General features: G+C 41.4%; 1 protein-coding gene across 10 annotated transcripts in view; it reads right to left on the bottom strand.

Annotated features, from left to right (window-relative positions):
• Window positions 1-14,978, bottom strand: part of grip1 (glutamate receptor interacting protein 1) — a 294,167-nt gene that overhangs the window by 66,918 nt on the left and 212,271 nt on the right. For all 10 annotated transcript variants that reach the window (XM_058417361.1, XM_058417365.1, XM_058417356.1 and 7 more), the window contains exon 2: window positions 4,167-4,247. In XM_058417361.1, the coding sequence (XP_058273344.1) occupies window positions 4,167-4,247 (81 nt within the window). The remainder of the gene's footprint in view (window positions 1-4,166; window positions 4,248-14,978) is intronic.

The following is a 14,978-nucleotide window of genomic DNA, read 5'->3' as shown; positions in this document are numbered from 1 at the left end:
TCTTACATTCCTGTGAAAAGACGCTTCCGGTGAAAATAAGGTCTCCTTCTTTCTTTTCATCTTTATCCGGAGATCTCAGAAGACAAAAGTTATGTTCCTTAAAAGTACGGGTTGCCACGTCACAGATGATGATGGTTCATTTTACGTGAAGAACGCAGACGAATGGAGTGATGCACAGAATGAAACCTTCCAGTGCAGTTAGAGGAAATATAATCACTCTTGGAATCTCTACTCGACCAATCAAATTAATGGACCTCACCTTTTTTTCTATACACTTTTGCAGGATTAGATGCTGACAGATGATCAACATAAACATATATGTAACTGTTGATTAGGTGAAGCTTAAGAAAGAAAGAAAGAAAGAAAGAAAGAAAGAAAGAAAGAAAGAAAGAAAGAAAGAAAGAAAGAAAGAAATTATTCTAGTGTTACTGTACAGTTAAGACAAACACACACAAACACGAACATACACAAAACACACACACACATTTACACACACTAGCATACACAGACACACACACACATGCATGCACACACAGTCATGCTCAAGAAAGAAGAAAGAAAGAAAGAAAGAAAGAAAGAAAGAAAGAAAGAAAGAAAGAAAGAAAGAAAGAAAGAAAAAACAGACAGACAGAAAGAAAGAAATTCAGACAGACAGAAAGAAAGAAAGAAAGAAAGAAAGAAAGACAGACAGAAAGAAAGAAAGAAAGACAGAAAGAAAGACAGACAGACAGACAGACAGACAGACAGACAGAAAGAAAGAAAGAAAGAAAGAAAGAAAGAAAGAAAGAAAGAAAGAAAGAAAGAAAGAAAGAAAGAAAGAAAGAAAGAAAGAAAGAAAGAAAGAAAGAAAGAAAGAAAGAAAGAAAGAAAGAAAGAGACACCAGTTAGACAATAACTGTTTCTATCTGTTATAATGCACATGATGCCAAGAGCTGGTTTTGCTGCTGTTATCCTACAGTAACTGTAAATCTAACCCAGATCTCTTCATTCATCAATACTTTCTTCATTCATCAATACTGCTGTCATATAACTGGAAACACACTTCTGGAGCCGGACAATCGAGTCCAATCCCCTGACCGCATGTGCACAGACCGCAGCGTGACTGCTGATGCCATTTAGAAACACAAGCTACATTTCCAGCATGAAGGTGGGTCATGTCCCATTTAAAAGGAATCATTTTGTAACGGCAAACACTTAAATTATTCTCAGCGATACACCAGCAGTGGAATGCTAATGAACCAGAGTTCAGCGCTCAGAAGAACTCACGTAATAAGCGTTTAGGGTTTTTTCATTTGGCTAAACTGAATAAGACTACTGGAGTATAATCTATTAAAGCAGGCAGATCTTGCTGAAGCTTCTACAAAGTTCCCAGTGAGCGTGGGAATCAGCAACCATGGCTTTGCAGCTGCTCTAGCTCATCTCCGTCGTGGTCTTTCTTTCACCAAATGGTGCATGAAGCCAGAGCTCTTTTCCCACCATATATTTTTAAACCGACGTGTTAAAAAATTGAACACGGCTACACTTAGCGAATGCATTACAAGCCATCAGAGAGCTAAAGCAATGGAAATAGAGCTCGACACGCCATACCTCTGAGTCAGGGACACTTACTGAACCACCTAATTTATGTTTAATGTGAGACAGCAACAAAAATGGAATCAGTATTTGATTCAAGGCAGGACTGGGATTAATTCAGCAGGCATACACCATTCAGGCATAACATTATGACCACCTGCATAATATTGTGTCGGTCCCCCTTTTTCTGCCAAAAACAGTCTTGAAACCCATTGAGGCTTGGACTCCAAGGTGTGCTTTGGTATGGGCCCCACCTCACAACTTACAGGACTTAAAGAATGCTTACAAGACTTAAGGATACTTTTGATAGATACTGACCACTGCAGACCGGGAACACCCCACAAGCGCTGCAGTTTTGGAGATGCTCTGATCCAGTTGTCTATCCATCACAATTTAGTCCTTGTCAAACTCGCTCAAATCCTTACTTTTGTCCATTTTTCCTGCTTCTAACACATCAACTTTGAGGACAAAATGTTCACTTAGTGCCTAAAGTAATATATCCCACCCACTAACAGGTGCCATGATGAGTGTTACTCACTTCACCTCTCACTGCTCATAATGTCATGCCTGATTGGTGTATATTATAATGTGAGACTAGAGCACATATCTACCAAGCATTTAAGCATGATAAACCAGGACTTGTTAATCTAGTACACAAAACTTAAATAGTAGAAATAAAAATGAAGGTATTATTTGGGTAAAAGTTTTACCCCAATTTGGACACCATGGGTCTAAATACAGGGAACAGACACCACGCGTATGCAGTTCATCCATCATATGAAGGTGCTACTACATTAAAACCCAACACATCCCACCAGACAGAGCCAGAGCCATGATAACATACAACAAAACACCTCTGAAGATGGATTTGATACGCTCAGGAATCCATACTTGAGGATTATACAGTACATGGCTTTCATTTTCACACCCTGCAAGACCATTTTTCTGCCACTTTAAGAGGAACAATGTCTCAATTTCCACAATCAGAAACAGGGAGGAGGAGTGTGTGTGTGTGTGTGTGTGTGTGTGTGTGTGCTCAAGAAACTGGTGATTTGTACGTGCAGTGATATGGAAGGATGAACGCTGGATTGGCTTGTCATGAAGCCGGCTGAGGTTTATATACACTTTTCCAGCACATGGCCAGGGAAGTGTCAGTCAGCTGCCATGCCTGGAGTCTCTGCTTTGGAGGATGATCTAATGTACAGGGTTGCGGCTGTAAAGAACTAATCCGTTATGCCCTAATTTAAAATGATATTTTTTAAGCTCACAGATCAATTCAGAAGGATATGAGAGAGAGAGAGAGAGAGAGAGAGAGAGAGAGAGATCATGGGTTCGGAATGGAAAATGAAGAGAGCATGGCGGAAGCATGAAGCAGGAATTTCTATTAAAATCTTATTAAAATATTGCTAATTCTGTACACCAACAATTAATAACAACAGTAAGTAAAGTAATGATTCATCTGTTCAGCACATGCTGTGCCTAAATGCTAAACGCATGAATTCCTATCTTACTAAAATATTCCTAATCACCTACCTTAATTTAGCAATAAGCAATTTTAGCAATTTATAGTGCACTATAAAGATACACGTCCTTACTTAACCGTACCACAACAACAATAACTGGATAACTGAATTAACAAGAATTGCTTCTAAATGTGTTATATAAACAGACTTGATGCGGCTTGACAACAGTGTGAAACGGATAAAACTGTTTTTTTCAAGTGCCGTGTCTTCAAGGAGCAATTTTTTTAAAGCCATCCTCTGCTGATGCGCTGAATTGCACTTCACTGACAGCTCTTTGTCTCTTAGCCCCCAAATGATCCCCAAAGTAAACAGAGTACTGAAGTGTACTGCATTTCAATACACACTGCATATCTCAGTTTCTCTACAGTATCTCGGATTAAGGTGTCTGTGATTACTGTAGGTCAATAAGCACGTTTCAGTGAGAAGAGGCCAACCCTGCGAGGATCCTGAGGCATCCGGAGATGGACCGGCTACAGTTGGATTCTGCTTCGTGAGGATCTGGGTATTCAAAGCAATGATGCCAACCCTATGCGGACTTTGAGGACGACAAAAACCTCCTAATTAATACACACATTCTACATATGCTGTATCTGTATCACATAATTGCCTATGCATGTCTGTAGAAAGGACACTGCTCTTAATCACACTCTCCAGTGTCACCCAAATGAGGATGGGTTCCCTTTAGTGTCCAGTTCCTCTCAAGGTTTCTTCCTCATACCATCCAAGGGAGTTTTTCCTTGCCACAATTACCTCAGGCTTGCTCACTAGGGATGATTTTGTCTAACATTTAGGACTTTTGTACAATGTTTCTTATGTTCTGTAAAGCTGATTTGAGACATGGTCCGTTGTTAAAAGCGCTATACAAATAAAACTGAATTGAATTCAAAGCAATCAAGCAGGAGCCATACCTGATTCCACCTGTTTAATCAGATGATCTTGGCTTTCAATAGACTAAGGTGTGGCTTCTGCTTGGTTGGAATGAAAACCTGCACCCACACCCTTTTTTCTGGACACCCCTGTTTATAAACTATGCCTTTAAGGTGAAGTGATTTTAAATTCAATTCAAGATACCTGGGATGCTTTGTCTTCTGATGGCCAGCGCTCCATCTGGGGGTCTGGAGGGGTTGGTGTGTTTGGTGTAGGGCCCCTCATCTAGAACACAAGCAGGAAAACAAGCACAAGAGTAAACAAGAGTAACAAACACAAACACTGCAATAATAAAGTGAAACGTACAACTGTGTTTACTGATGATTCACACAAGACCCAGACTCTCTCTCTCTCTCTCACACACACACACACACATTCCTTAAAGCGAGATGACATCATTGGATAAAGGACACTCGCAGGTGTGATATTAAGCATTGCAACAGCTGGCAACCGCACACACACACAAACACACAGAATCCTTAAAGAGGGATGACATCACTGGATAAAGGACACTCGCAGGTGTGATATTAAGCATTACAACACACACACACACACACGTGCAGAATATAATTATCATAATGAGCAGGAGCTTCAGAGGCTTCCTGTGTGATGGATGTACAGAAAGTTACAGGGTATGTGTGTATGACTTGGCTGTCTAACATGGAGGTGCAGTACAGATGATGGCTTGAAGCTGCAGCTCTGTGTGCAGTGCAGCAGGAGGGCCATCAGCCTGACACACACCAAACACTGCTGGGACTTACACGATTAGAAAACAGCAGGCTCCAGTTTATTACATACACACAGAGGGAAGACGGAATCCCTAAATGTTTGTATGGTAAGGCTCTGTAAAGCTTCTACATTACTATATTTATTCAGAGGTATTCAGATGAGTGATATGCAGAGAGAGTGAGAGTGGGGGGGGGGGAGTGAGAGAGATTGGGAGGGAGAGAGATTGGTAGGGAGGGAGAATGAGAGAGATGGATGGAGGGAGGGAAACAGAGAGAGAGAGAGAGAGAGAGAGAGAGGGATTTTTTGCTGTACAACCAAAACATGTGGGTTTGAGATCCAAAGAAAAATATGAGAGGATATGTCAGAATTTAAGCCTTTATTTCCTCACAATTGCTAATAAATGCATTAAACCTGGCATCTTTTGTTTGAACCCAGCTTGTATCTAGTGATCAAAAATATCAGAACATGTGATTACAGGTGTCATTTTCCCTGTTAGATTGACTCTTTAAATAATTCATAATGCTGAATGTCTACTCCTGGAATGTCTAGCTCTGGGTTTCGCTTATGAAGACTACAGTTGTTATTAAAAGAGGGTAAACCAACATGAAAACCAGAGCAAGCCTTTCCGATCGGAAAAAAGAGAGAAAATCAATCAGAGGCATTGTACCAAGAGCTATGTGGGATGTCCTGAAAAAGAAAAAAAAAAAACTAGTGTACTAGCAACCAAATATCGAACAGTGTGGAGAAAGAAAGTATCTGCTCATGATTCACAGCAATACAAGCTCATCCTTGAAACATGGTGGTGGTAGTGTCATGGCTTGGGTTTGCATGGCTGCTGCTGTAATCTTTACTGATGATATAACTCATGATGCAGCAGAACGATTGTTAGATGTTGCCCATTTACAGAGAAATGGATCCAAATTAATCTGGAGGAACTTCATCATGCGGAAAGACAATGATCCAAAAAAAAAACAAACAAACTGCCAACTAACAAAACACTTCATCAGGGGAAAAAAATGTGGAAGGTTTTAGACTGGCCAAGTCAATCAGCAGAGCTTAAACCCAATGGAGCTGCATTTCACCTTCTGAAGAGGAGACTGAAGAGAGAAAAAACAAAACAACTACTAAAAGAAGCTGTGGTACAAGCCCAGGAAAACATCACAAAAGAAGAATGTATGATTTTGGTGGTCAGTGTGCGTCGCCTTCTCGATGGATTTGTTGCAAGCAAAGGATATGCGGTCCGTCTGTTCCAATACTTTTGCTCACGCATACAAGCGGCCATGTTTTTTTGAACACGTCTAGACGGAAATATCAGGAAATGAAAGCTGAAATTCTGATTACTCATCTTCTGATCTCAAACCCAAATATATTCGGTGTGTAGCCAACACAAAAGAAGCGTTTCCAAGACTTTCAGAGGGGACGGTATGTTAATTCTGCATCTGAGAAGCTGTAAACACATGCACAGATAATGTACACTGCTTAAGATATTCATGAGAAGCCGAGAAGAGACCGAAACAGTATCTCATGCACATGCCTCCTCGCTGATAAATTTTAAGAGCGCATTAGCAGCAGGATGTATTTAAATTCTAATCTCTGTACTGTTGACATTCAGTTCTCATCAGCAGACACTGCAGTAGCGGCTGCTGGGTAAAGTACTCCAACTCCTTTCTATATAATATTTGTGTTCTGCATTATTTAAACTTGTATTTTGCCAAGATGAACAAATTTCCGTTTAGATCATACATCAGCTCTTCTTCCTTTTTTTCCCTTCAGGGGTCACCATAGCGAATCATCTTTCTCCACCTATCCCTATCTTCAGCATCCTCAACACTTGAATTAGTGACATCAGCTGTTCCTTCCAAAATCCGGCTCCAAAATCAGTGTTCAGGATAGAAACACACTCAATGTAGACGACTAAAGACTGAAGGCAAGAATATAAATGACTTCTCATAGCCAGAGATGGAGGTGATGGACGACGCTCTTGAGAGTTTTGGTGAGATATATATCAGTGCCGTCTCCCGTCTCCCTATTCACATGCATGGGATAGAGTTGATGGTGTCTCGGAGACCGCTCATGACTGTGCTGCTCACTGTGGCATGACTTTAAGTCCTAATCGAGGGTCAAACTAAAAGGCAAAATAAATGTGTCTGGTGAATTCAGTTACATACCAATTCACTTTGTACTGAATTAATAGAGAATTTGTACACCACGGAAGAGTGGAGCAAATTGAAAACAAGCGTGTAGGCTGTCTAGATAGCGAGTTACACTTTAGTAACACTGAAGCAAGGCTTATACTGTGTGATGATCTCCCAAGACGATGACGAAAATAGCATCAGAGATGTTCGCGCTGTATATCACTTAATGACACAGTGACTAGAACTCTGATAACTCACTATAACACTGTTTACATTACACAAAGTACACTCTGTGAAATGTCAAATGATTAAAAAATAATAATAATCACAGGGTTCCTCGTTCTAGTGCTGAAGATACCATCGCCATCCGTGTTCAAGAGACTAAAGAGCAAAGCTAGCCATTCTCATTGGCACCACAGTGACATTTTGCCAGTTGTATGTGGAAAAGGGCAGGTGTCCAGTCCAGTGATTGGGCAGAGCTGATATTTTACTCAGCTCTTGTTTAGAACACAGTGAGGTGAAAATTCTATGTATATAAAAAAAAAATGCTTTGCTAGTTGGACAAGCTGCACAACTTTTTATAATGTTCTGTATAATGGCTTTAAATGTTTCTAAATATTCGAAAAAGAGTCTTTTCTGAACCCCTATACCTTACTGCGTACTCTCCATTAGCTGCCTGTAGCTGCCCACATAAGATTTAATAAACCGATGCTTGCCTTCAAAGCCAAAAACAAACCGTCATTTATCACACCCTGATCTGCTTCATGTTCCCTTCCAGCACTGCTCGACTCAAGCCACCATCAAGATACGATAAAGGCATGCATCAAGCCTCGTCTCTCTGTCCTCATGCTCAGCGGGTGGAAATGAGCTTCATCTGGCTGTCTGAGGAGCTGAGTCATTGTCACAGACTAAAAGATCTCCAAAGCTTCAAGCTCGTCCACATGTCCCTGCTTCTTTCCTCCATGATACCGATTCTGCTTATCCTGAGATCCTCCTGAAGTGGAAGTTACAACACTCCTAGCTGTAAATGACTCATCTGTCTCCTGCAATTATGTTTAAAAAGAACCATTTAATCCTAACCTTTATCACTAGAGCAGTTACATATATTTTACATAAAACCAGCATTTCTGGGTTACTAAAGGTGACTAGCTAACTATTTCTATAATATCTGACAGACAAATAACTCATGATACACAACACCAGGCAGAGAAGGATTAGCACTATTATTTCTCTTGTTATCACCACACTGGGCTTGCTCGCTGCTCTGTAAAGCTGCTTTGAGACAATCAGTGCTGTATAAAGTGCTATAAAAAATTATATTCCTTTTTTTTTATAACGTGCTAACCCACTGCTTGGAACTGAGCGAGGCTGGGACGTTTCCCCATGTGCTGCTGCACTATAAAGCTGATGTTCGATCAGGACATCGGTACAGGATGGCATGAAAATGTTAAAGGCACTTTGGACCAATGAAGAAAAGTGCTGCTACACAGGACACAGTCTACACTTCGCTGACCTGGAATCGAGTCTCTGAAGAGACCTGCAGAGACGCATATTCATGAAAAATGCATCTGGATGTCAGTCCTGTGTGGATCAGAACAACTTCACAGGACGGACTCCGGGACCCCGTCTCTTCGGAAAATAGCGAGGCTGTCTGTATAGTGAAGCTGGATGGCTCATGTTGACAAACAATGTTTAAGAAGGTTAGGATACAGATACACGACAGCATCAAGCCTGAAGCCTGGAAAAGGCTTCTTGTTTTAACAGAATCTTTGTGCAGGGGTAGTAGGTGGTTGTGTAGGAGGATTGCAACAGGGGCAACGCTTGATAGCTCTTTCAGTAACAGTTCATCTGCCTCTACTTCACAGCATACAAATAAACACAGCAACATGTTCACACTTACAAAAACGCTTGTATCAAGGGCGTAGTGAATAAAAATGTTGGTGGTTTCCTACAGAGAGCATAGCATTTTACTCTCTAACATGATGTAAGAATCTGGTTAGCATTCATATGTTTCTGATGAGAAAACAGAAAACCAAGCTAGAACTATGTAGCAGGAACTATAGATTAATGACGGCTATTGAGGAAAAAAATCTGCGTATCCCAATACATCTATGCATTCTTTTAGCTTAAAGTTATTATAATAAACTGGCATACAATCTGTATTCCAACACATTTAGGGATTAGTCATTATCTGGCTTCTAAAGACTAGACTATTTGTGAGTACCATGTATTAACTGATCTTAAGCCTCCTGGTGGTCCAGCGGCAAGATCCAGTGCTCTCGTTGCCGCGGCCCGGGTTTGATTCCTCGGGCAGGTCGCTAACCCAGCCACAGAAGAGTTAACTCTCAGTGCTGGTCCCAAACCCGGGTTAAGTGGGAGGGTTGCGCCAGGAAGGGCATCTGGTGTAAAACCTGTGCCAAATCGAAACATGCGGACCAACTGATCCGCTGCGGTGACCCCAAACAGGGAGCAGCTGAAAGAACAACAACATGTATTAACTGGTCTTAAAGTTAAAAGCATTAAAGAAAATGGGCCGCAGTTTATTGGAATACAGTGATGCCTATGTAATGACAGATTGTATGGTTTGGATGTCATGAGCAACACTCATGCATGTAGGTTTCAACAATAAGAGCAATCAGTCAGTCTGTGAACAAACAGAACAACAAAACAAAGGAATTTCAAATACAGTGTGTCTGAAAGTGACAACAAAGGCCATTGCTCGCTTGCAATATTCATCCACATCTCTTTTTTCTCTCTCTCTCTTACCCACATACATACACCCACACACCCACAGTGCAGATCTTTTTTTTTTCCCCTCCAAAAAATGCAGATGAGACAGAGGCACCTGGACATCTCCACATACTGAAATAAACACTGGGCCAGTCCACTAGGAAAATTCCCAGTCAATCATTTCCATGCTTGATGAATAGTCTTGGTTTTAAAGGTCCAGAAGCACCCTGAGTCTCAGCAAGCTGACTAATTCACACCTGCTGGCAACAACCAAACTCATCTGTTACAGTCTGAGACAGAAACAAGGGTTGTTAATGAAATGCCTGGGACAGACGTGTAGGGACAGATCAGTGGGTGTCAGGTCTTACACTTGAAAAATGCGGACACATCCGGAGGGAACAGCGGAGTCACGTAGGACACTTAACCTCCCGAAATCATTACTTCACAGTTTGGACCTTAAACAATGTTCTTTGACAGCTACATTCCCCTGGGTGAAGGTACAAAAAGATGCACCCTTGAGGACACAAACCAAGTGACAAGCGTTTGCAGATGCTCCTCCTATTCAAGAAAATCACTGACCAGATGGTATTAGTTAATTGGTCTGTGTATATTTCTGATGGGGGGGGAAAGTAAACTAGAACAAAAACTAGCATACTAAACTATGTTGAGATAGCCTCAAGCGTATACCTTTTGTACCTTTAGTAAATATCTTTTACCTAGAAAAATGTAATGCAGTCTTCCTTTAAAGCTGTACTTTAAAAACAAATTATAATACATAATATACCTTAAATCAAATTAAAGGCACATTATATCCACATTTCCTTGTGAAAGATATATAGATACAAACCGTGTATCCTTGAGGGTATCACCCCAGCAAGAACAACAACAAAGGAAATGTACAATTTAGTGCTAATTTTTTCTCAGAGATAAGCAACTCGACACCCTGAGGTTACTACAGATTTATGACAGTGATGACACCATTAAACCATTTCCACTTATGCAATGAAACGCCAATATAAAAATGTCAACATATCCGGTTCACCAGTCACATTGATCATTTTTTAATACGTTTAAGCTGAGTTCGCTAACCGAGGCTCCTCCGCTCAGGGAACGAGCCAAGCCTTTCTAATCAAAGCCGTTGTAATTTTATCTGCCTCTCTGCATTTAGTTGCTCTGCCAGAACAAAGCAGGATGGAGCCTAAGTGGTGTACGGGCTGCACTATTTTCAGCATTCACTCTGCTACTCTGCCCTCACATCAATGTGTCTACCTCTGGGGCACTACTCACCCACATCCCAGTGAATGTCATTGCTCACTCCACACAGGAACGCCATGGCATGCAGAAAGATGAGCTCACAGTCACCGGGGTAATGGTGCAGAATGTGACGGTGCTCTTACCAGAGCTGTGCTTTTCCTTCAACTGCAGGGCAGATGCCAGTCTCCAGGCACAAAATATATCCCGAGCGCAGGGGGCATACGAATGAGTGCACCAGTGAATCGGTGGTCTTCGCTCAGGTCATCTTAGGACAGAATGCAGGACGGCACCAACGACATAAAGACAGCAAAAAGAAAAAGAGCGATGGCGTAACCCAATGATGAAGTGGGCAAGGAGGAATGCGGGAACTTTGTGAGGTGTGAGGTCAGTCACTGACTCGTTGCCTGAATGAGGAGGAGGAGGAAGATCATGATGGTGTAACATCAATATAATAGATCCATTAATGCAAAACTGAATAGAGGGATAGAGAGGTAGGAGGAGAAACCTGTCGTTGATGAAAGAATGAAAATGTATAAAATCCATAACAGGATTAAATAAAAAGTGGGAAAGAAAGAAATGAGTCTGAGAGAGAGAGAGAAAAAGAAAGAGAGGAAACAGACAGTTGAGCTGTCATCCTGCCAAGTCACAGTGAGCTCAGTCATGCATATAGGAGCACTCATTTGTGGAGGTGCGGGGAAAGGAAGAAAGAGCTGGAGTGCTTCTGGGCTCTCCTGTCATCTGTGGCGAATGGTAATGAGTCTCGCAGGGCGTGTGGTCCATACACCGGCTCTCACCATCCGTTAATTACGCCGGTTTCCCAAAGCAAGCTCTGTAAAGGCCAACCAATCTACATGACGAGGGATGACATATGTCCGAGTGGTGCACAAGTGGGCAGGTGGACATGACGGCCTTCATGTGACTCCGTTGGAATCTTGTTACATAAGCTGCATAGAGGGATTAAGAGAACCTTAATATCACACGTTCATTTTCAACACTTCTGATGCGCCCTACAACGACATTTCTATGTCCTATGCCCCAAAAGTGAATCAGAAAATGAGGCAGAGGGCGAGGAGCTAGCTGTGTTCAAGCTCAACCGTGCAGACCTCAGGGAGAGAAAGAGAGAGAGAGAGAGAGGGGGTGACTCGTCTTTATTTTTAGAAATGAGCTCAGAGTTTGTGTTGCCTGAGTCTAATGACACAAGCTACCCTTGCTCTGATGGCAAGGAAAGAGACAGAAAGAGAATACCCGGTTTTCCCTGTCCACTGCTTCCAGCTCTGAGCACTAGGAAGGGACATCCTGGGATTAAAAGGCCTGAAAATTTAACAAGGGCAGTCACTTTGGGCCAAGTCAAAGCAGTTCACTTGTGATGGAACTGGGGTTTGGTGCCAAAGCTAAAGCTGACAGAAAATACAGTCTAACTTCAGGGAGGACCATTACAGAGACATCTAGAGATCATTGCACTTAAATCATTCAAGCTGACTCAGAAAGTACACACTTTCTGATTGTGTATATATTTAATACCAAATTCTGGATATTTACTTCTAATTAAGGATGAGAAATTAAACCGAACTTTACGGTAAGAAAAGCAAAATCTCCCTGCTGGAGTTTATGTAGTGCAACAAGCCTGCAACATGCCATCAGCAGCAAACTAGAACAAATAATGACAGAACGTGAGAGTTTGGCTGAGTTGTAGGCCCTCAGCGGGGGGTTTGGATCGCTGTACAGTATATCTGGGACAGTGCATCAGTGAACACTTTGATCACAGCTCAGTGGAAAGCGTACAGACTGATGGGATGTGAAATACACACTGTGAGAGAGACGAGGGAAAAAAGAGAAACAGTCGAATGAAAGCTGCTTTACTTCATGCGAATATTGTTCAGACGTAATTAAACAAGTGAAGTACTCCGAACCAGAGGCGAGCTAATGGAAAAACCTCAGTGTCATGTTAGCTTTATTTTCAATACCGTAATTCTCTTCTGTACACTCTGTACGGTTCCACCCTGATTTCTTGCAGGATTTACATGACAGTTTAATGAATTATAAAGTTGACTTTTATTTCCCGTGTATAAAAAATTCAAGTTGCTTGTTTGAAAAGAGCCTGAAATGTACCACGTGTACAAAAGCCAGCCTGCTTTTTAGAGTAGAACCAACAACAGTGGACTGTTTCCATTATCAGTACCTGAGGCTACAAAAGAGATTAGTTTGGATGACATTGGCACAACATGTTCGATGTAGAAGCTCTGGCAACAGTACAGCATGTTAAATAATGCCGTTTACTGGTTTGCTAGCTGTGCTAACCAAGAGCGTGGTGTTTTGACAAATGTTTCAAGTCACAGAAGTTGTTAAAAAACAGCGTTAGCTACAGGCAATCAGCCAGACAAATTCCCAAATAACTTCCCCATATGAAGATCCTGCACCAAATAAACTCTGAGTTACTGTTTGTACACAGAAAACAAAAACAAACCCTATATACATTTCAGGCAGTAAGTAAACACATAAATAATAGAAAGCAAATGATAACTCTACACACACTGCAAAATAGACTGGGGCCACCATTATGTGCAAGACAGCAACAAAACCAGAGTGTGTATGAGCAGAGCAGAGCATAAAGACCAACATGCTTTTGTTTAACCCTGCATGCTGAATTATACGGTAAAGGACTTTTGTTTAACATTTAGATATGTGAAGTTCCAACCTTTTAATCATGATAAGGAATTATGTAATCATAAAGTCTGTTCACAAATCACAGGTAGAAATTAGAGGGGGCAAATATATGAGGTTTTAAGGTAGCACCATGCACTTGGGGAAAAACAAGCGGTCACGATTTTATTTAAGATGTAGACACTAGAAAAGTTCTCCCAATTAATATAAAAGACACATGACATATAGCAAATAATAATAATGTCTAGAGACTTTTTCTAATGTCTACATCAAAACCTAGCCATACTGTTTTATAGGCTTTTCCACCCACCTAGGTGCATGGGGGTTATTGTAAAACCTGTGCAATCAAGTTTCTAATTAAAAGCCTAGAACAAAATGAACGAGCAAATCAATAATCAATAAATAAATCAAAAATATTCTCCATCTACTTTGATGGTAAGTTATGGCACTCTATTTCACCCATGGAAATTCGATTCAAGGAAGTCTAAGATTTAAGGTTATGGTTAATATCAGCAAGACCTACACAATTTCACCTACAGTATATTGCCAAATGTATGTGTGCACCTAGGCATCACACCAATACACTACATTGGGACACCCCTCCAAATCACTGAATTCAGGTGTTGTTTTTCAGGGGTTGGGCTCGGCCCCTTAGTTCCAGTGAAAGGAACTCTTAATGCTTCAGCATACCAAGACATTTTGGACAATTTCATGCTCCCAACTTTGTGGGAACAGTTTGGGGATGACCCCTTCCTGTTCCAACATGACAACATGCACACCAGTGCACAAAGCAAGATCCATAAAGACATGGATGAGCAAGTTTGGTGTGGAGGAACTTCACAGAGACTGATGGAACATCTTTGGGATGAATTAGACCGGAGACTGTGAGCCAGACCTTCACGTCCAACATCAGTGCCTGACCTCACAAATGCGCTTTTAGAGGAATGGTCAAAAATTCCCATAAACACACTCCTAAACCTTGTGGAAAGCCTTCCCAGAAGAGTTGAAGCTGTTATAGCTGCAAAGGGCGGGCCAACTCCATATTACATTCATGTGCATGGAAAGGCAGACGTCCCAGTTTTGGCCTGGTGTTTCTTCCCCAAACTGTTGGATGCACAGTTCTTCCCACAAGGTTGAAAAGTTACAATTTCCCTTAACTGGAAGCAAACCTGGAGTTTCAAACCTGTTCCAGCATGACAATGTCTCTGTGCTCCAAGAAGTAGATGAAAGCGCTCCTAGAAGGGAATAAATTGTAAAACCAACAGCATCTCAGGCCTCTTTACCTGACATTAGTGCTGAATGAGCAAAAATCCCCACAGCCACGCTCCAGCATCTAGTGAAAAGCCTTCCCAGAGGAGTGGAGCTTATTATAACAGCAAAGGGGAATAAATCTGGAATGAGACATCCAACAAGCACACAAGGATATGATGGTCATGCATCCACAAAC

Source organism: Hemibagrus wyckioides, linkage group LG19, assembly GCF_019097595.1.
Source record: "Hemibagrus wyckioides isolate EC202008001 linkage group LG19, SWU_Hwy_1.0, whole genome shotgun sequence".
Lineage (NCBI taxonomy): Eukaryota > Metazoa > Chordata > Actinopteri > Siluriformes > Bagridae > Hemibagrus > Hemibagrus wyckioides.
This window is presented reverse-complemented; position numbering and strand designations above follow the sequence as displayed.